The 23,028-nt window shown below is 51.1% G+C and overlaps 1 protein-coding gene across 1 annotated transcript in view; it reads left to right on the forward strand.

Moving 5' to 3' along the window:
- The first annotated feature begins 2,038 nt into the window (after window positions 1-2,038).
- AHCYL2 (adenosylhomocysteinase like 2) overlaps window positions 2,039-23,028 on the forward strand; it is a 64,149-nt gene continuing 43,159 nt past the window's right edge. Inside the window, exon 1 of the mRNA XM_058022043.1 lies at window positions 2,039-2,528. Within this exon, the coding sequence (XP_057878026.1) occupies window positions 2,103-2,528 (426 nt within the window). The 5' untranslated portion in view covers window positions 2,039-2,102. The remainder of the gene's footprint in view (window positions 2,529-23,028) is intronic.

Here is a 23,028-nt window from a genome sequence, read left to right on the forward strand (position 1 = left end):
CGGCGCTGCAGCGGCCCCGACCTTTCCTGCTCTCCATGGAAGGGGAGGGATTTTCCTCCAGCCTCAAATCCCTCCCAGGCCAAAGAGTTCCCGTTCCAGAGGGCGGTGCTGAGCCGGGATCAGCCCCCAGCCGGAGTTCTGGGATCGCGGGGAGAGGCAGGGATGAGCTGCGGGCTCAGATCCCGTTCAGCAGGAATTTATCTCGGGAATTGTGCTCACCACACTGCTGGCACACAGGGATGTGCTGCTTCTCCTTTAGCTGAGACCCCCTCTGGAATTCCTGCCCCTCTCCCATCCCTCTTTCCTCCCTGGAATCCTCCCTCAGCTTCTTCCATCTCTCCCCTCCCTCATGGGTTTTGGAGAGGTCTCTGTGGAGAATTCCTTCCCTTCCTCCTCTCCCTCAGCTCATCCCAAACTCTGAGCTCACCTGGGATTTGAGAGTTTCCTCTCCCTCAGCTCATCCCAAAGACCGAGCTCGCCTGGGATTTGAGAGTTTCCTCTCCTCATCCCAAACACTGAGCTCACCTGGGATTTGAGAGTTTCCTCTCCTCCATCTCATCCCAAACACCGAGCTCACCTGGGATTTGAGAGTTTCCTCTCCTCTATCTCATCCCAAACACTGAGCTCACCTGGGTTTGAGAATTTCCTCTCCATCTCATCCCAAACACCGAGCTCGCCTGGGGTTTGAGTTTCCTCTCCTCCATCTCATCCCAAACACTGAGCCCCCCCGGGATTCGAGAGTTTCCTCTCCTCCATCTCATCCCAAACACTCAGCTCGCCCAGGGTTTGGGAATTGGGCACTTGAGACTTGGAATTGGCACTTGAGAATTGAGAATTAATTAAGCTCTCGCCCACCGACAGCTCCAAGTTCTTCTCTCAGAGCTGATCTCAGTAAATACCAATAATAAAAGGATGGGTTTGTATTCCAGGAGAGGCACATTCACAGAGAACCGGATTTAGAAAAGGTGGTAAAATTTAAATCATTAAATATGAATCATGAATCTGGTGGTTTATTACTGATTTGTGCCTGCAGGCTGAGCTCAGTGCCTGGCAGGACAGCAAGTCCCAGGAGTTTGGATGGCACATTCCCCATGCCAGGATGTTGTGGCTCCTCATTCCCATGGGTTTTCCTGACGTTGGTTGGGATTGATGGCCCAGGAGGGCTTTCCCAACCCTTTTGGCTCTGAAATTCCATCATTTTGACCATTGGGATGACCTTGGTGGGACATCCATCCTTGCTGGGGGCACTTGGGGACACAGACCAGTGGTGACCTTGTAGTGGTTGGGTTTCATTGTCTGGGAGGGTTTTTCCAACCCCTTTGGCTCTGAAATTCCATAATTTTGGTCCAGACCTGGGGAGCTGCCTGGACAGGCCATGGCACCATGGGATCACCAAGGCCTGTGCCAGATTGAGTCCAGAGAATGGACAAAGGAGCTGTGGAAGGGTCTGGAGCCCCAGCAGGGCTGAGGGAGCTGGGCAGGGGCTGAGCCTGGAGCAGAGGAGGCTCAGGGGCCCTTGTGGCTCTGCACAAGTCCCTGCCAGGAGGGCACAGCCGGGGGGAACAGGGACAGGAGCAGAGGGAGCGGCCTCAGGCTGGGCCAGGGCAGCTCAGGGTGGACACCAGCAGGAATTTCCCCATGGAAAGGGGGTCAGGCCTTGGCAGGGGCTGCCCAGGGAGCTTTGGAGCGCCCATCCATGGGGGTGTCCCAGGAATCCCTGGATGTGGCACTCAGGACTCCGGGCTGGTAACACAAAGTGGAGATCAGGCACACCTTGGTCTCGATGGTCTTGTGCAACCTCAGTGCTCCTGCGATTCCGTGCCCAGCGGCTGAAACACTGCAAATTCACCAAAACGTGAAAAAAGAGCCAAACGCCTACACGATGCGGGTGGCCCCGCGCGGACTACAACTCCCAGCAATCCCCGCGCGGCCCCGCAGGGGATGCCGGGAGCTGTAGTCGCGACCGGGCGGAGCCGGGGCGGGAGGACTCCATGTCCCAGCGCGCAGTGCGGCAGCGAGGGCGGCGGGGCGGGGCGAGGCGGGGCCGGCGGCCCTGAGGGAGCCGGAGCGGACCGGGAGCGCAGCCGGAGCAGTCGGCGGCGATGTCGGTGCAGGTGGCGGTGGCCGCGCCCGCCGTGGAGCTGAAGGAGCTCGGCGGCCCCATGGACAAGGCGGCGGGGCCGCCGTGCGAGCCTGTGGGCGCTCACGCAGCGGGGCACGGCGTGGCGGCGGCGGCGCCCGCCTGCCCCGTGCCGGGCGCCGAGCGTGAGGCGGCCCCGGCCCCCTCCGCCGAGCGGCCTCCGGGGGGCGGCTGCCCCGGGCTGTCCTCGGCCGCCGCGATGTCCTCGGCCTCCGGCATGTCCTCGGCCGCCGGCAAGGTGCCGCAGGCTTCGGCCATGAAGAGGAGCGACCCGCACCACCCCCAGCAGCCCCGGCACCGCGACGGCAGCGACAGCAGCGGCAGCGCGGCCGAGGCGCTCGTGAGCCCCGACGGCACCGTCACCGAGGCGCCGCGCACCGTCAAGAAGGTAACGGGGGCGGCAGCGGCAGGGAGCGCTCCCGGCGGGGCCGTGCCGGGGACAGCCCCGCTCCGGGCACCGGGGCTCGGGACGCGGCGCTGCCTCGGCCGGGCAGGGCCGGCCCGGTGCGGGGTCCCCGGTGCGCGGCGGTGTCGGTGACCCCGAGCGGCTGCCGGGGCTGCGGGGGCGCTCCAGGGCTGGGGCTGCGTTCTGAGGACGTGTTCTGCCGTGCCTGGGGTCTGACTGTGCATTGTACCCTCCCCCCGTGTCTGTGCAGTGGGGACGTGTGGGGGGACACTGGGTGCATTTACACCACACTCCTGCACCCCCAGGTGACACTGGGTGCCTTTGCACCCCGTTCCTGCACCCCCAGATGTCCCTGGGTGCATTTACACCCCACTCCTGCACCCCCAGATGTCCCTGGGTGCATTTACACCCCACTCCTGCACCCTCAGGTGACACTGAGTGCTTTTACACCCTGTTCCCTGCACCCCCAGGTGACACCGGGTGCCTTTGCACCCCAATTGTGCACCCCCAGGTATCACTGGGTGCCTTTCCCTCCTATTTCTGCACCCCTATGTATCACTGGGTGCCTTTACACCCCATTTCTGTACCCCCAGGTATCACTGGGTGCCTTTACACCCCATTTCTGTACCCCCCGGGTGTCCCTGGGTGCCTTTACACCCCTGGGTTCCCACAGCCCCAAGTGTCCCCGGGTGCCTTTACACTCTATTCCCTGCACCCCTGGGTGCCTTTACACCCCATTTCTGCACCCCCAGGTATCACTGGGTGCCTTTGTACCCCATTTCTGCACCTCTAGATGGCCCTGGGTGCCTTTACACCCCAATTCTGCCCCCCCAGGTGTCCCTGGGTGCCTTTACACCCCATTTCTGCCCCCCCGGGTGTCCATGGGTGCCTTTCCCCCCTATTTCTGCCCCCCGCCAGGTGTCCCTGGGTGCCTTTACACCCCAATTCTGCCCCCCCAGGTGTCCCTGGGTGCATTTACAGCGCACTCCCTCACCCCGGGTGTGTGAGCTGCAGGGTGTGTGGGTTCACACCAGGTTCACGTTCCCAGGGTTATCTGGGGAATGTGGATGAGATAAAAACGTCCCGGGCGTCGCCGGTGACGTTGGCACCTGGGGCAGGGCCAGGTGTGCCCATGGCGGGGTGTGGGGTGTGGCAGGGGGGCTTTGGGGGCGCCCCTCTCCCAGGGGTGCTGTGAGCTGGCACCCCGGGTCGGTGTGTGGAGCTGGGAGTCCTGCAGAGTGCAGTCCTGGTGGGCCCATTGGGGTGTCTCCAGCTCCTCAGGTGGACACAGGTGCTCCCTGGAGTAGGGCTTGTGTGTACCCTGCTGTGCCTGGACGGAAATGCACGTTTTCCCTGGTTTTTGGCATCATTCCTATTGGAAATCCCAGGAGAAGGAGTTGTGTCCTGTGAACCTTTATGGGGTGTAGGGAAAAAATTGTCCCTGTCCTAAGGGAGCCTCTCACCTCATGAAACTTTGGGTTTCACCTCCCCTTCTGTGGACTTCCAGCCTCTTTTGGGGCTGCTCTAAATTTCTTCTCCCTTTGGAGGGGCCAGGGTGAGGGGGTTTGTCCCCGTAACTGTGATTTCCTCCTGGGTGGCTTCCCTGAAATTCCAGTTCCTCCTTGGAGGGAGCACATCCCACAGGGCAAGGTCTGGATCTTGGTTCCTTCCTCCCCCTAAAATCCCTTCTTTGGGGTTAGCAGGGGGCTCAGCTGCTCAGGAAGGGACATTTTCCCTCTGGGATCCTGACTCCCAGCCCAGTGTTTGGAGTTTGATATCCCAATCCCATCTCTATTTTTAGAGACCCTCAGGGCACCCATAATTCTCCTCAAATGTGCTTAAACTCTTCATCCCCCCTCCTCTCCATTCTTCCCTGGGTTAAACCACAAAAAGAGATTTTATTTCAGAGGGTGGCTGGGAACCTGAGGCAGCTTCAAACCTGCATCACTCCCAGTCCCAGGAGCAGAGCCACAGATGCAGGAGGAACCTGGAATTCCCAGCTTGGGATGTGCTGCTGGAGAGGATCTGGGAGCACAAACTGCTCCTCCTCCTCCTTTTCTCAGCCACTTCAGCAGGTGCCAGCCTCTCAGACCAGGCCATTCATTCATCCAGCTCCTCTCCACCTCAGGAGAAATAAACAATATTCAATATCCTGGTGTTATTGGAACAAAACCAGGTTTGGGAGCCATCAAATTGTCCCCAGGCCCGTGGCTGCAAAATTGGGCACGTGGAGCTGAAGCATCTGCTGAAAGGAGGTTTAGAACAAAAATAAGTTTTTTGTTTAGAACAAAAATAAGATAAATTTTTTATTCAGATCCAACAGAACTTTGCTGGTATAGAGATAAAAGTCTAATTAAAATAGATGAAATTTGTAGTGGAACTCTGATTCTTAAGAGTGTTGGATAGAAACAAAATCTCAGTATTTTCTTTTTCTTGGCTGCTTTATAGAAATATATTTTTCTTGGTTTTTTTTTTTCCTTCCCTTGGAATCCTAACACCCATCCTTGAGATGCCACTCCACAAAATTGTGGTTTTGCAATTCTGAGACAAAAAGAGTTGCCAGAAAATTTCAGTGGCTCTTATCCTCTTTTCACTCTCACTTTAAATCTTCTTTTCTGTCAGGCCAGTGTTTTATTGATCTGTCTGCCTTTAGATGTTCTGATTTGTATTTTACCTCACTAGGGTGTAAACAGGAAGGAATAGATGGAATAGATGATATTGTTATATACATTTATATGCAGACAATGTAGATGGTGCTGGGCTTTTCTCTGCCAGCTTTAGAGATCAAATCTTGGGGAACATCCCTGGAATTGTTGTTCCCTTTGGGTCTTGCTGGAAATGCTGGAATTCCTCATTCCTGAGGGGAAATTTTGCTGGTGAATGCCCATCCAGTTCTGACCCTCAGCCACAAGAAAAACTTGAATTTAAGCAGTTTCAGTCCTTGATTGAATGGTTGTGAGGTGACATCTCCATGTCCCTTTCTTCAGCTGGGAGAAGAATGGTAGAATCACAGGTTGGATTGAGTTTGAAGGGACCTTAAAGCCCTTCCAGTTCTGACTCCTGCCACAAGAAAATTTACTGAAATTTACTGAAATTTACTCAGATTCAGGTCTTGATTTAATGGTTATGAAGAGATAACTCTGTGATCCTTTCTTCAGCTGGGAGAAGAATCACGAGGTGGGATGGGTTGGGTTGGAAGGGACCTTAAAGCCCACACAATTCTCACCCTCAGCCACAGGAAAATCTTACATTTAATCAGATTCAGGTCCTGTTTGAATGATTGTGAGGTGCTTGGGGCTCTGGAGTTCCTGCACCCCATAGTGGGAAGGGTGGGATGAAGGTTCCAAATCCTCTCCTGACCCTCTCCGTGCTCTCCTCCCGTGGCTCCAGGCTGAGGGTGCAGTTCCTCCCTTTAGGCTGGGTGAATTTCCTGTGGGATGAATCTCTCCTGAGAGCGGGGTCCAGGCGGAGCTGGGAATGGAGAGGGAGCTGGGAAAGCCCCTCAGGAGCAGCTGGATGCTGCCTGGCTGGGCTGTGGGCTGGATTTGGGGTCACTTCAGCCCCATTCCCGCTGCCAGGCGAGCCCAGGGGCTGGGCAGCAGCTCCAGATGTTCCCAGCTGTGAGTAGGCCCTGACTCACCTGCACTGGCTCCATTTTGGGGTTCTGGTGCTGTTTTGGTGATGAGGTGATTGCTCAGCAGCTTTAGGGGGTGGTGGCTGCTGGTTTGGGGTTTTAGGGCTGTTTTGGTGATGAGGTGATTGCTCATCATCTTTAGGGGGTGGTGGCTGCTGGTTTTGGGGTTTTAGGGCTGTTTTGGTGATGAGGTGATTGCTCAGCAGCTTTAGGGGGTGGTGGCTGCTGGTTTTGGGGTTTTAGGGCTGTTTTGGTGATGAGGTGATTGCTCAGCAGCTCTGGGGGGTGGTGACTGCTGGTTTTGGGGTTTTAGGGCTGTTTTGGTGATGAGGTGATTGCTCATCAGCTTTAGGGGGTGGTGGCTGCTGGTTTTGGGGTTTTGGTGCTGTTTTGGTGATGAGGTGATCGCTCAGCAGCTCTGGGGGGTGCTGGCTGCTGGTTTTGGGGTTTTAGGGCTGTTTTGGTGATGAGGTGATCGCTCAGCAGCTCTGGAATGCTGGTGGGTGCTGGTGTTGTGTGAATTCTTAAAGCACTCCCAGATCCAAGCAGCTGACAGTCACAGAGCCTCTGGGAATTCTGTTATTAGTGACCAGGGAGCCTTAATTAAGGCTCCCAAACTGATTAACTGGGCAATCTCAGCCTTGTCATGACCACTCTGTGCCCCTTTCTGCAGCTGGGAGAAGAATGATGGAATCACGGGATGGGTTGGGTTGGCGGGACCTTAAAGCCCATCCAGTTGTGACTGTCAGCCACAAGAAAAACTTAAATTTAATCAGATTCAGGTCTTGATTTAATGATTGTGAAGTAACAACTCTGTGCCCCGTTTTTCAGCTGAGAGAAGAATCACAGAGTGGGACGGGGTAGGTTGGGTTGGATTTGAAGGGACCTTAAAGCCCATCCACTTCTGACCCTGCTACAGGAAAAGTTTAATCAGATTTATATCTTGATTTAATGATTGTGAAGTGGCAACTCTGTGAATGGTGGAATCATGGGATGGGTTGGTTTTGAAGGGACCTTAAAGCCCATCCAGTTGTGACCCTCAGCCGCAAGAAAAACTTAAATTTAATCAGATTCAGGTCTTGATTGAATGGTTGTGAAGTGACAACTCTGTGAAGAATGGTGGAATCACAGGATGGGTTGGAAGGGGCCTTAAAGCCCATCCAGACCCCTGCAACAAGAAAAATTTAATCAGATTCAGGTCTTGATTGAATGGTTGTGAAGTGACAACTCTGTGCCGCTTTCTTCAGCTGAGAGAAGAATCACAGAGTTGGTTGCAAGGGACCTTAAAGCCCATCCAGTTCTGACCCTCAGCCACAAGAAAACTTAAATTTAATCAGATTCAGGTCTTGATTTAATGATTATGAAATCTGATTAAATTTAATCAGATTCAGGTCTTGAATTAATGATTCTGAAGTGACACCTACGTGAAGAATTGTGGAATCATGGCATGGGTTGGGTTGGAAGGGACCTTAAAGCCCATCCAGTTCTGACTCCTACCATGAGAAAAACTTGGATTTAAACAGATTAATTTCTTAATTTAATGGTTGTGAGGTGCTCTGGGCTCTGGGGGTTCCTGCACCCGCACTGGGAAGGTCAGACCTCAGCAAGAGACGAGTTTTACCCCAAGCTCCAAAGCAGACGGTTATTATTATTTTTATTATTAAAATTTTTATTGTTATTATTTATATTATTAATTTTATTATTTTATTATTATTTTTATTATTTTTATTATCATTTTTATTATTAATTTTATTAATTTTATTATTAATTTTATTAATTTTATTATTAATTTTATTAATTTTATTATTAATTTTATTATTTTTATTATTAATTTTATTATTTTTATTGTTATTTTTATTGTTATTTTTATTATTTTTATTATTTTTATTATTTTTATTATTTTTATTATTTTTATTATTATTATCTTTATTATTATCTTTATTATTATCTTTATTTTTATCTTTATTTTTATCTTTATTTTTATCTTTATTTTTATCTTTATTTTTATCTTTATTTTTATCTTTATTTTTATCTTTATTTTTATCTTTATTTTTATCTTTATTTTTATCATTAGTTTTATCTTTATTTTTATCATTAGTTTTATCATTAGTTTTATTATTAGTTTCATTATTAATGATATTATTTTTATTATTAATGATATTTTTATTATTTTATTATTATTTTATTATTTTATTATTATTTCATTATTTTAATTATTTTTATTATTAGTTTTATTTGTTTTGTTATTAATTTTATTATTAATTTTATTATTATTTTATTATTATTAATTTTTTATTGTTATTATTTTATTATTATTATTTTCCCCTGTCCCAGGCGCCGTGCAGCAAGCCCAGCTGCCTGCTGGCGTTCCCGGCTGTGCTGCGGAGCTCGGAGCGGTGATCGCAGCCGGGTTTTGTGCTGTGGCGCTCGGAGCGGTGATCGCAGCCGGGTTTTGTGCTGCCGAGGCAGGGGTTGATTCATCCCGTGGGCTCCGCTCTCTCTCTCGGTGCCGCCGCCTCCGCCGCGCCGGGGGCTGCGGTGTCGCTGCGGTGTCGCTGCGGTGTCGCTGCGGTGTCACCGCGTGTCGCTGACGGGGTGCCACGGCCCCCTGGCACGGCCCTGCCGAGAGCCCCGGCGGGAAGGGCAGCCGGGATCCGCAGGAATTCCTGCTGCTCGCTGGGCTGGCGCAGCACCTGAGGCCGCTGGGAACGCCTCTGGTGCGGCTCCCTCAGCGGTGCCTCTGACCTTGCTCCAGCGGACCGCACCGCCGTCCGAGCCTGCCTGTTCCCCTGCGAATTCCCACTGTGTTTGCAGGCACGCCGGTGAGGGTTTTCGGCTCCATGAAGGATTTTTTTTTTCCTCTGCTGTTTTTCCCTTCTAAGCCCCGGCCAGGTGATAAATGCTTCTTCCCCCGGGGCTGAATTCCCAGGAAATGCAGGGAGTGAGGGGCTGGAATGCTCTTTAGTAAAACCTTTAGGGTTTTTGTATCCAGTTCTTGAATTTGGTGTGATAATCTGCATGAATCCGGGTTAATTGGAGCAGGTGCCTGCGTGGAACCGAGTGCAAGGATCACCCCATGGGGCTGAGGAGCGGGGAGATGAAAAGGAGAGGGAAATAAAAACGGGACGAGGAGGGAACCTTGGAACTGGGAATGGCCAAGCTGCCCTTTGCCAGGGGCTGTGGCACCGGGATCTGCTCCTGGGCTGGGTCAGAATTCCAGAATCACACCAAAATCTCTGCTGGAGCTTTCCTTAGTCTCTGTTTTTACTTCTTGGGATACACTCAACAAAGCAAAATCTTGTAAAAAATGTTGGCAAGTGTAGTGGATTTGGCTTGCTAATTGAGGATTTTTTTTTATTTCAAGATTTTTTTGGTTAATGTATTAAGGAGTGTGGTAGATTTTGGTGTTGGTTAATTATTAATGTATTTATTTTTGTTGTGAGGTGGGATTAGGAGAAAGTTAAAATAGGTTTAAAATTTTAAAACAGTATGAAGAAAATTTTATTAATAGCTTCCAGGTTTGTTTTGTCTTTTAACATGTGCTTTTCACAGCAGCATGTTGTCCTGGTTCAGGGACATGTCCAGCTTTTTAATGGTTGGAAGCTTTGTATCACTTTTTTAAACATCTCTCATGTAAAACTATGACAGCAAGTGTGATTGATTGTTTCCCCTGTGAGTGCAGAATTCAAAACTGTGCTTGAAGGAGTATCTACAGACACATTAATATTTTAAAATTTTATAAAAGATGGGTATTTGGTAATATCTGTTTGCCATAGCTGTAAACTTTGCAACCCTCAAGGGCTGACAGCTCCTGTGGAAACAGGAGGTTGTACAGGCTGGCAGGGTGAGCACCAATAATGTTTTTTGTCTGACCTGCACAGAGTTCAGAGTCACCAGGATGGGAGAGCCCTCCAGGGCCCCGGAGTCCAGCCCAGCCCCTGGCACCCAGTGCCACCTCCAGGCTGGTTAAACACCCCCAGGGATGGTGACTGCACCCCCTCCCCGGGCAGCCCTTGCAGAACTTTCTCCCCCTTGCTGGAAAAGCTTTTTGCTGCTCTCCAAGCTGGATTTCCCTTGGCCCAGCTCAGGCTGTGTGCTCTGGGTGTGCCAGTGCTGCTGGGGACAGAGCCCAGGGGCAGCTGGGCACAGGCACCTTTCAGGAGCTGTGACAGTGCTGGGGGCACCCTGAGTCTCCTTTCCTGCACCTGAGCACCCCCAGCTCCCTCAGGGCTCCCTCAGGGGTTGTGTCCCAGCCCCTCTCCAGCCCCGCTGCCCCTCTGGCCCTGCCCAGTGTCCCAAGGTCCTGCCCAGGCTGAGGGGGCACAGCTGGCACAGCCCTGGAGCTGAGCCCTGCCCGTGCCAGGGCACAGTGACCTCCCTGCTGCTGTGCCCTCCATTGTGGCACAGCCAGGTGGCACCGGCTCCTTGGGCACCCCAGCAGGGCACAGTGACCTCCCTGCTGCTGTGCCCTCCAGTGTGGCACAGCCAGGTGGCACTGGGCCCTTGGCCACCCCACCAGGGCACAGTGACCTCCCTGCTGCTGTGCCCTCCATTGTGCCACAGCCAGGTGGCACTGGCTCCTTGGGCACCAGGGCACAGTGACCTCCCTGCTGCTGTGCCCTCCATTGTGGCACAGCCAGGTGGCACTGGGCCCTTGGGCACCCCACCAGGGCACAGTGACCTCCCTGCTGCTGTGCCCTCCAGTGTGGCACAGCCAGGTGGCACTGGCTCCTTGGCACACCAGGGCACACCAGGGCTCCTGCCCTGCTGCCCAGCAGGTCCCTCTGTGCCTGGCACTGCCCAGCCACACCAGTTCCTGCTGCTGCCACCCTGAGCCTCCCCTGGCCCAGCCTGAGCTGCTCCCTCTCCTCCCGTCACTGAATTCCTGTAAAACCAAACTGAGAGAGGTTTAACATCCCTGCCAAGCCAAGCCATTCCCTGATTTTATAATGATTCTGTGATTCACAGAGGAATAATGGGGGAGAAATCCTTAAATGTCACAGCTGGGTGGGAAAATTTGTCATGCAAATTTTGAGGAAAACCTTGGGAGTATCAAAGCTCTTGTCGTGCTGTGGGGCACTTTTAAAACCCAAAGCTTTTTTCCTATTTTAGTTTTACTTTAGCCTATTGTGTATGTGCATCTTGTGTTATTTTTGAGTCCCCAGATTTCATGCATTCAGCAGTTCTGTTTTTACCTGCTCATTCTTCCTTTTTTATTTGGACTGATATTCCTGGCAGGTGAATTTTGAAATGTCCTCCCATGTGTGGAACAGCTGCTTTGCAGATGATTTTTTCAAACAGATCAATTGTTTTGCTCAACATCTGGAGGAAGAGAAAAAAGGGAGAGAAAAGAGAGAAGGGAAAAATAATTGGGTTTTATTTTTTGTTTCCAATTGTCAAATAGGTTTGTGTGTTTCTCTTGGAATTTCTGTTCCTGGGGACACAAAGAATCCATAAGGACACAGTAACAAAACCTCCACCCTGGGGAAGGCTTCACACCCTTTATTTTGTAAATACCTTTCCTACAGACTGCAGCCCAGAATGTTTAAGCTGAACCTGGTCCAAGCTGATACAGAGTAGGAGGGAAAAGAAAAGGAGAGGAAAAATGTAAAAATCAGAACTGGTTTCATGCCTGGTTTGAAATTCTGATGTTGAGGTCCACAAGAGGCAGAGGGGGGATTCAGGGAGGCCATCTGGGAAGGGAAGGCTGTCCCAGAGTGAGATGGGCAAAGGGATTGGGCTGGAGCCCTCAGCAGCGAGGGTTGGAACAGAACACGGCCAGGGTGCTTGGGATGGATGTGTTTGTTTTATACACCCATGGGCTGGAAGGGATCTTGAGGATCTCTGATTCCAACCCCTGCTCTGAGCAGGGCTGCCAGCCTTTGTCACCTGAGGTGCCACCCGTGGTGCCAGCCTTTGTCACCTGAGGTGCCACCCGGGGTGCCAGCCTTTGTCACCTGAGGTGCCACCCGGGGTGCCAGGCTTTGTCCCCGCTGTCGGTGTCAGTGGTGGCAGCAGAGCTCAGTCCCAGGGGTTCAATCAGCAGAATTCTCCATGCAGCCATTCCCGGCGTTTCCCATGGCAGTGTGACACCGAGTGGCCTCTGGCCAGCACATCCTGGCACACAGGGCGAGCTGTGCCCGAGTGGCACCAGAGAGGGGCTGGGCAGCTCTGCCCTCCGAGCAGGAGCCAGGAGAAGGGTCTGGAGAGAGAGGGGAGCACAGCCCTCACATTTCCAAAAGGCTCCTTGGAAATGCAAACAGAGCCCAGAGCTCCCGGGGCTGAGGGGCACTGCTGGGGCTGGGTGGTGCCTAAAGAGCCTGCCTGGAACTGAGGCTGGGCAGAAATAAAGGAGTAAAATAGGGATTTATTAAAGGCCTTCAATAGGTACAGAGGCTGGGCAGAAATAAAGGAGTAAAATAGGCATTTATTAAAGGCCTTCAATAGGTACAGAGGCTGGACAGAAATAAAGGAATAAAATAGGGATTTATTAAAGGTCTTCACAGGCTACACCTTGGGCAGTGCAAAACCCCAGCTAGGGCTACACCCAAGATGGACCCAAGATTAAATCAGATTCAGGTCTTGATTTAATGATTGCGAGGTGACAACTCTGTGAGGAATGGTGGAATCATGGGATGGGTTGGGTTGGAAGGGACCTTGAAGCCCATCCCCTTCTGACCCCTGCCACAAGAAAAAGTTTTAATGGATGGACTCTGAGTCATGAGTGTTCACACTTTTGTAAGTTTTGGTCCATTTCCATATGGGGTTAATTGGCCAATTCCAGCTCCAGGTTCTGCAGTCCCATCCTCCCAGATTGCTCCCCTCAGTTCCCTGCTGTTGCACTTTTGGCCCTGAAGCTGCCCAAAACCCAAGGGGCTGGGGAAGGATTGCTCTGTCTGACTGGGCTGTGAGGAGAACTTGCTGGCACTTTATAGGAAGTTCAGAGTTACACATAATGCAGTGCAGAATCTGGAAAATAGGAAATATAAAACTTAAGGCATCATGGAGAGCTGTGTCTGGTTCTGGGTTTGGGGAGCCGTGTCTGCCCCTGGAGTTTGGGGAGCTGTGTCTGTTCCTGGGTTTTGGGGAGCTGTGTCTGCCCCTGGAGTTTGGGGAGCTGTGTGTGCTGTGGGATTTGGGGAGCTGTGTCTGTTCCTGGGTTTTGGGGAGCTGTGTGTGCCCCTGGAGTTTCGGGAGCTGTGTCTGTTCCTGGGTTTTGGGGAGCTGTGTGTGCTGTGGGATTTGGGGAGCTGTGTCTGTTCCTGGGTTTTGGGGAGCTGTGTGTGCTGTGGGATTTGGGGAGCTGTGTCTGTTCCTGGGTTTTGGGGAGCTGTGTGTGTTCCTGGGTTTTGGGGAGCTGTGTGTGCTGTGGGTTTTGGGGAGCTGTGTGTGCTGTGGGATTTGGGGAGCTGTGTGTGCCCCTGGAGTTTGGGGAGCTGTGTCTGTTCCTGGGTTTTGGGGAGCTGTGTGTGCTCCTGGCTTTGGGGAGCTGTGTGTGCCCCTGGAGTTTGGGGAGCTGTGTGTGCTGTGGGGTTTGGGGAGCTGTGTCTGTTCCTGGGTTTTGGGGAGCTGTGTGTGCCCCTGGAGTTTGGGGAGCTGTGTGTGCTCCTGGCTTTGGGGAGCTGTGTGTGCTGTGGGATTTGGGGAGCTGTGTGTGCCCCTGGGTTTTGGGGAGCTGTGTGTGCTCCTGGCCTTGGGGAGCTGCTCCTGTGGGTACAGAACAAACAGGAGCAGACAAAGGCAGGACACTGAAGGGAGCCCTGGGGCGTTTTGGGGAGAAGGCCCAGCTGCAGATCAGGGCTTGCACGGGTTTGGAGAGCTCCAGGGGCCTCCAGATGGGCAGATAGGGAAGAGCTGGGAGCTGATCCCAGGAGAAGCAGCAAAGCAGAGCTGGCTGGTGCCTGTGTGAAGGGAGGTGTCTGGGATGGTTCATTCTTCAGCAGCAGGCACAGAAGGGCTGCGTGTCAGTTCCTGACAGAAGGAGAAAAACACTTCAGTTCCTGCTTTCCTGGCCTCAAACACAGCACTGAAGGGTTTTGTTGCTGGAGCTGTTGTGTTCTGGGCTTCACCATGGATGTCCCAGCCCAAATCACCTGAACAGCAGAGGGAAAACCAGGAGACACCAGCTCTGATTGTTCAGGAAGGGTCCTGGATCCACTCCTCGGCACGGAGACCTGCCACAGGCTGGGTGGGCTCCCAGAGGGTTCTGGGCTCTGCATCCCTGGCAGTGCCCAGGGCCAGGCTGGCACTGGGGCTGGAGCAGCCTGGCACAGTGGGAGGTGTCCCTGCCATGGCAGGGTGGCACTGCAGGGGCTCTGGGGTCCCTTCCAGCACAGGGATCCACTCACCTGTGGGGTGGAAGGGGCGTTAGAAGCAGGGAAATGAGGAACAGCAAATCCTCCTGTGCCTGGCCGGGGCTGGGTGTGGTTTTGGGGTGATCAGGGCAAATCCTTCATTGCCAAGGGCAGGCAGTGCTTGTGCTGTGCTCTTTGAAGATCACTGCAATTCCAGGAGAGATGAAATCACCGTCCTCTCGATGTTCCAGGAGAGCTTTTAGTCTGGCGTCTCCCTCTAAACTCCCAAACGCTCCCTGCTGGATCAGTCCCTGCTCCAGATTTGTTTGCTGCCTGGTTTCTCTGCCTGGGCCCCAGCCAGCCATTCCCACCCCACACTCCTGCAGCATGCCCTGGAAACCCTGCCCCAGTGCAATCCCAGGGATTCGTTTCCGCACATCTGAGGGGGATGGATCCTGAGAGGATGGGAAGCAGCACTTGGCTGTGGAGGGAGTTTGCTCCCAGCTGTGCTCACGCTGTTCCAGGATATCTTTTGAGCTTTTCAAAGGGAGCAGCAGCCCCCAGATGAAAAAAGGGTTTTTAGTTGGTTCTAAACCAGTTATTTTTTTGTCTCACATGAAATCGGCGATGACTCAAGCACCCATAAAAGTGTCTGGCAGAATTCTCGGGCTCTGAAGTTCCGCAGTGCATTGCTTGTAAATGTCATTTTTGTGGGAGCTCTTCAAGTGCAGTCGGGTTCTTTGAGACAGGGCAGAGCCTCTGGGATCCACTGTGCAGCACTGACTGAGGAGTTATTTTGGCTGATTTCAGGAAAGGATCCTGCAATCCTGCACGAGGCTTGGGTTATCTGCTCACCACAGCACAGAAGCTGTTGGGTAACTCCGAGTGCCAAGAACTTTCTGTGCTTTGCTTTTCATTCTTTTTTTTTTTTTTTTAATTTTTAATATAAATAAGCTGGAACATTTTCTGGTTTCTCTGCAGCAGAATGACCACAGATGAGTCACGGGGCTGCCTGAACATGTAAAGCATTTTCAGTGCTCCTTGTGATGCATTTTTGGGTGTGCTGAGACAGTGATTCCAGAGCGTGAGGGAGCTGTGCTTGGGTCAGGCATCGTGAAAACTCCAACCAAAAGCTGCTTTGGAGCTGGAGTTGGGATTGCGATGCTCTGCCTGACTCACGAGTGATTTTGGGTGGGATTTGTAGCTTCCCTAGCTTGGGTTGCTTGAGGAGAGCTGAGTAGGTGTGTGCAGAGACCTGTGGAGCTTCCTGGCCCAGTCCCAGCCCAGACAAAGCTCTCCTTGTTCCTGGGGCCTGGGAGCTGCTGTTGCTGTGTTTGTTTGTTCTCCGTGTCCTGCCCTCTGTTGTGTCTGTGCAGCAGCGGGGAGGCAGCGATGGGGGCTGTGCTTAAAGGGACACCTCAGCCCCGGGGCTGGGCTGCAGCTCTGCCCAGCATCTGCAGTTCTGCTGCTCCCCAGCCAGGTGGGAAACCCACAATCCTTGGAAACATTGGGAATTCCGGCCTTTTTCCAGCAGCTGGGAGCTGTTGGGGGTGCATCCACCACAGATCCTGGGATGGGTTGGGTGGGAAAGACCCCAAAGCCCCTCAGTGCCACCCCTGCCATGGCAGGGACACCTCCACTGTGCCAGGTGCTCCAACCTCACCTCGGGCATTCCAGGGATGCAGGGGCAGCCACAGCTGCTCTGGGAGCTCCATCCCAGCCCTCCCAGCCAGGAATTCCTCCCCACATCCCCCCTTTCCTCCAGTCTGCAGCCATTCCCTGTGTCCTGTCCCTCCATCCCTTCTCCCAGCCCCCTCCTGGAATTTTCCTGATCCGGTGTAGCTCTCCTTGAACAATTTGGCTTGGCTTTAATTTCACCTTAATTAAAAAATCTGCTCAATTTTTGGGTTTATTTGGAGTCTGTGTCATGAGGCAGAAGCAGTTGGATGGAGAATTCCTCAATAATTGACTTCATGCTGGTATTTTTGTCTTGTCCCTGCTTGTTCCATCCATAATTCCCATTATTTTATGGTGAAACACTAAGGAAAACGTGGATGGAATTTTGGGATCCTGGACTCTGGATCCCCCCAGCTTCCATTTCTATTACTATTATTATTATTATTATTATTATTATTATTATTATTATTAATAATAATAATAATAATAATAATAATAATAATAATAATAATAATAATAATAATAATAATAATAATAATAATAATAATAATCTCTCCACATCCAAATTCTGTGCTGAATCTCATTCCTCACTCAGTAATTCATGTGTGGCTGAGGTTTTTTCCCTTGTTTTTTTTTTGATTCCTGGCCAATTTATGGCAAATATCAACCAAATCATTCTCCAGCAAATTAATCACCCTCGTCAAGCGTGTCCTCGTTTTCCCTCTTGTGAGCACAGAGCAACACAAGAGTTGGTTTTGCTTTTTAATTACTTTACTTTTCTCTGCTTGGCCTCTTTTGTTTTGGCCTTGTCAGGGAGGGCCACAGAAGTGGAAGGTGGAAATTTGTGGTAGGAGATGGAATTTTGTCATGGAGGATGGGATTTTGTGGTGGAAAATGGAATTTTGTGGTGGAAAAAGAAATTTTGCTGTGGAAGATGGGATTTCTGTGGTGGCAAATGGAATTTCATAGTGGGAAGTGGAAATTTGTTGTGAGAATTGGAATTTTGTGGTGGAAGATGGAATTTCATAATGGAAAGTGGAAATCTGTCGTGAGAAATGAAATTTTGTGGTGAAAGATGGAATTTCATTGTGGAAAATGGAACCTTGTCATGAAAAATGGAACTTTGTCATGGAAGGTGAAGCTTTGTCATGGGATATGGAATTTTGTGGTGGAAGATGGAATTTCATTGTGGAAAATGGAGTTTTATTGTGGGAGATGGAGATTTTTTTTGTGGATAATTGAATTTTGCCATGGAAGATGGAATTTCATCATGGAAAATGGAAATGTTTTGTGACAAATGGAATTTTGCGGTTGAAGATGGAAATCTGTGATGGAAGGTGGAATTTCATTGTGGAAGATGGAAATTTGTCATGAGAAATGGCATTTTGTCATGAAAATGGAATTTTGCTGTGGAAGGTGGAACTTCGTCATGGAAGGTGAACCTTTGTCATGGGAAATGGAAATTTGTGGTGGGAAATTGAATTTTGTCATGGAAGATGGAATTTCGTCGTGGAAAATGGAGTTTTATCACGAGAGATGGAATTTTGTCATGGAAAGTGGAATTTTGTCGTGAAAAATGGAGTTTTGTCTTGGAGGATGGAATTCTGCCGTGGGAAATGGAATTCTGCCTTGGGAAACGGAATTCTGCATTGGGAAACGGAATTCTGCATTGGGAAACGGAATTCTGCATTGGGAAACGGAATTCTGCATTGGGAAATGGAATTCTGCAGTGGAAAACAGAATTCTGCAGTGGAAAACAGAATTCTGCAGTGGGAAACAAAATTCTGCAGTGGGCAATGGAATTCAGCCATGGAAAATGGAATTGTGGAGTGGGCAATGGAATTGTGGAGTGGGCAATGGAATTGTGGAGTGGGCAATGGAATTGTGGAGTGGGCAATGGAATTGTGGAGTGGGCAATGGAATTGTGGAGTGGGCAATGGAATTGTGGAGTGGGCAATGGAATTGTGCAGTGGGCAATGGAATTGTGCAGTGGGCAATGGAATTGTGCAGTGGGCAATGGAATTGTGCAGTGGACAATGGAATTCTGGAGTGGGAAATGGAATTGTGCAGTGAGAAATGGAATTGTGCAGTGAAATATGGAATTGTGGAGTGGAAAATGGAATTCTGGACTGGAAAAGGGAATTCTGCATTGGGAAATGGAATTCTGCATTGGGAAATGGAATTCTGCCTCATCCAAAGGCTGCAAATGGAATTTGCCACCAAACCTTACTCAGAAGCAGCCCGTGATTTAAGCCCTGCAAGCTCTGCAATGTCCCATCTCCTGCCATTCCTGCACTGGTTTTTCCTGCCCCATCCATCCATCCATCCATCCATCCCTCATCCATCCATCCATCCATCCATCCATCCATCCATCCACCCATCCACCCATCCACCCATCCACCCATCCACCCATCCACCCATCCACCCATCCACCCATCCATCCATCCATCCATCCATCCATCCATCCATCATCCATCCATCCATCCATCATCCATCCATCCATCCATCCATCCATCCATCCATCCATCCATCCATCCCTCATCCATCCATCCATCCATCCATCCATCCATCCATCCATCCATCCACCATCCACCCATCCACCCATCCACCCATCCACCCATCCACCCATCCACCCATCCACCCATCCACCCATCCACCCATCCACCCATCCACCCACCCATCCACCCATCCATCCATCCATCCATCCATCCATCCATCCATCCATCCATCATCCATCCATCCATCCATCCATCCATCCATCCATCCATCATCCATCCATCCATCCATCATCCATCCATCATCCATCATCCATCCATCCATCCATCCATCATCCATCCATCCATCCATCCATCATCCATCCATCATCCATCCATCCATCCATCATCCATCCATCCATCATCCATCATCCACCCATCATCCATCCATCCATCCATCATCCATCCATCCATCCATCATCCATCCATCCATCCATCCATCCATCATCCATCCATCCATCCATCATCCATCCATCCATCCATCCATCCATCCATCCATCCATCATCCATCCATCCATCCATCCATGCCCTGGATTCCCAAGCTCCTGCTGGGATTCATTTGCAGTTCCGGGTGCTGCTCATCCATCAGGGCTGGCTTTGGCTGCAGCAGAGGCAGGAATGGCTCTGCTTCCCCTCCGAGGGGCCCTAAATCATTTTCCAATTAGGAAAGGAGCCTGCCCGTGCATCCCACGGGATTTTCCAGGCTCAGGAGCGCTCCTGCCGCTCTGCACTCGCAGCAGTTCCAGATAATAAACCATAAAAAATGCGCTTGCTGCAGGATTTTTGCACAATTGGATTGTTTTAGGCATAAAAAATAATATATATCTAGAAAAAGTGGTGTTGTGGTAATTGAAGCCATCAAAAGCTCTGGGGTAATTAAGATTTCATTAAAGCAACGAGGAGGAGCAAAGGGAATGTTTCATTTGGAAGGTCACACAAACTCTGCTGCCTCCTTTATTTAATTGTGTGTTTATTCCAGTTTGGAGTGGTAAATCCTGGAAATTCCAGTGTCTGGAAATACCCACATTTCCCAAAAAAACCCCCCAAAAAACCAAACCACCTCAGGCCTGGTTTGTGCTCCTCAGGGAAGGGAAATGGGTTTTGCACAGCCAGATTTGGGATAAAATCATTGAGGGGATGGAGGGAATGATCACTGAGATTCATCAAAGATGCAGCCCAACCCTTGGGTTAATTAGGCAGGAATCTTCTTTTTAATGGGATTTTGCCCTTTTCTTGTTCTTTTTTCCATGAAACCATCAAGAGCCAAAATCTTTGGTTGTGCAGGGGAGTGAGGAATCAATGTGGGGTGAAACAAAAAGGTCAGCGAGGACTTTGGGTGTATTTTTTGTTTTTATCCATCCTTTGAGGGATTGGTTCCCTCCAAGTCCATCTCATGTGGAGCTCTGGGTGGTTTTCAGGTGCTCTTTTCTCTCCCCTGCATTCCCAGGAGCCTTTTTGCTCAGGGAATTTGTGGGTTCTCCATCCCTGGAAGTGTCCCAGGCTGGGTTGGAGCACCCTGGGATAGGGGAGGGTGTCCCTGCCCATGGCAGGAATGGAAAAAACCACAATTTTAAAGTCCCTTCCCACCCAAACCATTCTCTGATGCAACAAAAATCTTGTCTTGGAATAGGAAAAACACATAAAAAGACAGAACTTTGTTGTTCTTTACAGAGTTCTTTATCTGCAGAGGAATTACTGAACCCTGTGAGGATTCTGGGCTCTGCAAGGGAAGTTGTGGTGTGAGGGTCTTGCTGGAAGGGCTAAAATGTCAAAGTTTTGCTGGAAAAGCTCAGGATTGGGCTGATTTGCCCTCCACAGCACCCAAATTTCAGTTGGAGAAACCAGGGGAGGAAAGGCTTAAGCAGTGTGAGAAAAGCTGGTGTTTGGAATCCTTTAAATAAACAGAATAATCCCTAAACACACACTGGCACCGTGGGCAGGGCTCAGCCAGGCAGGAAATCCCACAGGGACTCGGGGTCACCCTGAGCTCTGCCCCGGGGCTGTGGGTGCAGCAGGGCAGGGGAAACCTGCAGGAAGAGCTTAGATACTGATAAATTTGGGGTGTTTTGGGGATTTTTGGTGTGTTTTGAAGGCTACAGTTTCACTAATTTAAAGGCAGAGCTGCTGTGGGCAGGGGTGAGGGGTGAGGCTGCTTCAGGAGAGCAGGGAGAAGGTTTGGGAATGGTCTGGGGTTCCCAGAGTTTCATGGGGAAGGAAATGTCCTCAGGGAGGCTGGGAAAGAGCCAGGGATGGAGACTGGGAGATGCTAGCAGCAGGATCATCTGGAAATCCTGGAATTGTGGGGTTGGATTTTCCCTTGGAGCCCCCAGCCCTGCCAAGGCCAGCCCTGCCAAGGCCAGCGCTGCCCGTGTCCCCAAGTGCCACATCCAGGTGGCTCTGAAATCCCTCCAGGGCTGGGGACTGCAGCCCTGCAGCTGTGCCAGCCCTTTCCATGGAGAATGATCCCAAATCCCAGAGCTGGGCCTGGCCCAGGCTGAGGCTGCTCCCTCTGTCCCCAGGGCTCATTCCCTGGACAACTGGGGTGTGCTGGGGATGCTCATGGGGTGTGAGCACAGAATGCCCACATTGCTGAAGCTGGGAGAGCTTTGGGGTGCAGGGAGAGCTTTGGGGTGGAGACAGAGCTCTGGGATGCAGGGAGAGCTTTGGGATGGACAGAGAGCTTTGGGATGGATGGACGGAGAGCTTTGGGATGAATGGAGAGCCTTGGGATGGACGGAGAGCTTTGGGGTGGACAGGGAGAGCTTTGGGGTGCAAGGAGAGCTTTGGGATGCAAGGAGAGCTTTGGGATGGATGGATGGAGAGCTTTGGGGTGCAGGGAGAGCTTTGGGGTGCAGGGAGAGCTTTGGGGTAGACAGGGAGAGCTTTGGGAAGGACAGAGAGCTTTGGGGTGGACAGGGAGAGTTTTGGGGTGCAGGGAGAGCTTTGGGATGGATGGATGGAGAGCTTTGGGGTAGACAGGGAGAGGTTTGGGATGGATGGAGAGAGAGCTTTGGGGTGGAGGGAGAGCTTTGGGATGGGTGCAGGGAGAGCTTTGGGATGGGTGCAGGGAGAGTTTTGGGGTGGACAGGGAGAGCTTTGGGATGGATGGAGAGAGAGCTTTGGGGTGGAGGGAGAGCTTTGGGATGGACAGGGAGAGCTTTGGGGTGGACAGGGAGAGCTTTGGGGTGGAGGGAGAGCCTTGGAAAGGACAGAGAGCTTTGGGATGGACAGAGAGCTTTGGGAAGGACAGAGAGCTTTGGGATGGACAGGGAGAGCTTTGGGATGGATGGAGAGCTTTGGGATGGACAGGGAGAGCTTTGGGGTGGAGGGAGAGCTTTGGGATGGAGGGAGAGCTTTGGGGTGGACAGGGAGAGCTTTGGGATGGATGGAGAGCTTTGGGATGGACAGAGAGCTTTGGGATGGACAGGGAGAGCTTTGGGATGGACAGGGAGAGCTTTGGGATGGACAGGGAGAGCTTTGGGATGGATGGAGAGCTTTGGGATGGACAGAGAGCTTTGGGATGGACAGGGAGAGCTTTGGGATGGACAGGGAGAGCTTTGGGATGGACAGGGAGAGCTTTGGGATGGACAAAGAGCTTTGGGGTGCAGGGAGAGCTTTGGGATGGACAGAGAGAGCTTTGGGATGGACAGGGAGAGCTTTGGGAAGGACAGAGAGCTTTGGGATGGATGGAGAGCTTTGGGATGGGTGGAGACAGAGCTTTGGGGTGCAGGGAGAGCTTTGGGGTGGACAGAGATCTTTGGGATGCTTTCCCTCGTGGCATTCCCTGTTTTCTGTGTCCTATTAAGAATATTTTGTTCAATTCTCAACTCGATATCTGCACAGCCAGTGTTTCACCAGTACAGCCAATTTCTCTCTCTCAAACCTCTTTGATTTTAACTTTGCCATTAACTTAATGAAATCCACAGCAGTGATTGGATTATTTCAGCGCCCCAAACACGTGGGGCCCTTTCCAGCTCTCACTTGGATTGAGGATGTTGGCAAAGGGGAGGAACAGGAATGAGTTGGGGCTGCTCTAATCTCATTAGCTGAAATATTTTCTGACCTGCCAGTGACTCTCAGGGCACGAGGAAAGCAAAAATCAAAGGCTTGGATGGCTGAGAATGGAAAAATTGCCATTAATGTGATTTTGTTGCTTTGACCTTTTTCTTCTCCCCAAAATTAATTTGGGAGCTTGGATGCAAAGCCCATCCTGCCTTTAAAACAGGTTCCCACTTTTTGCCAGGAGAAGCTGAGGAATCTCCTTTTTCCTTGGCTTCCACTCCTTTGTCAGCGGGTTTGTTGGAATTTTATTCATTTCAGTTGTGCACTGTGTAAGGATGCCC

This window comes from Melospiza georgiana, chromosome 4, assembly GCF_028018845.1.
Source record: "Melospiza georgiana isolate bMelGeo1 chromosome 4, bMelGeo1.pri, whole genome shotgun sequence".
NCBI classification, from domain to species: domain Eukaryota; kingdom Metazoa; phylum Chordata; class Aves; order Passeriformes; family Passerellidae; genus Melospiza; species Melospiza georgiana.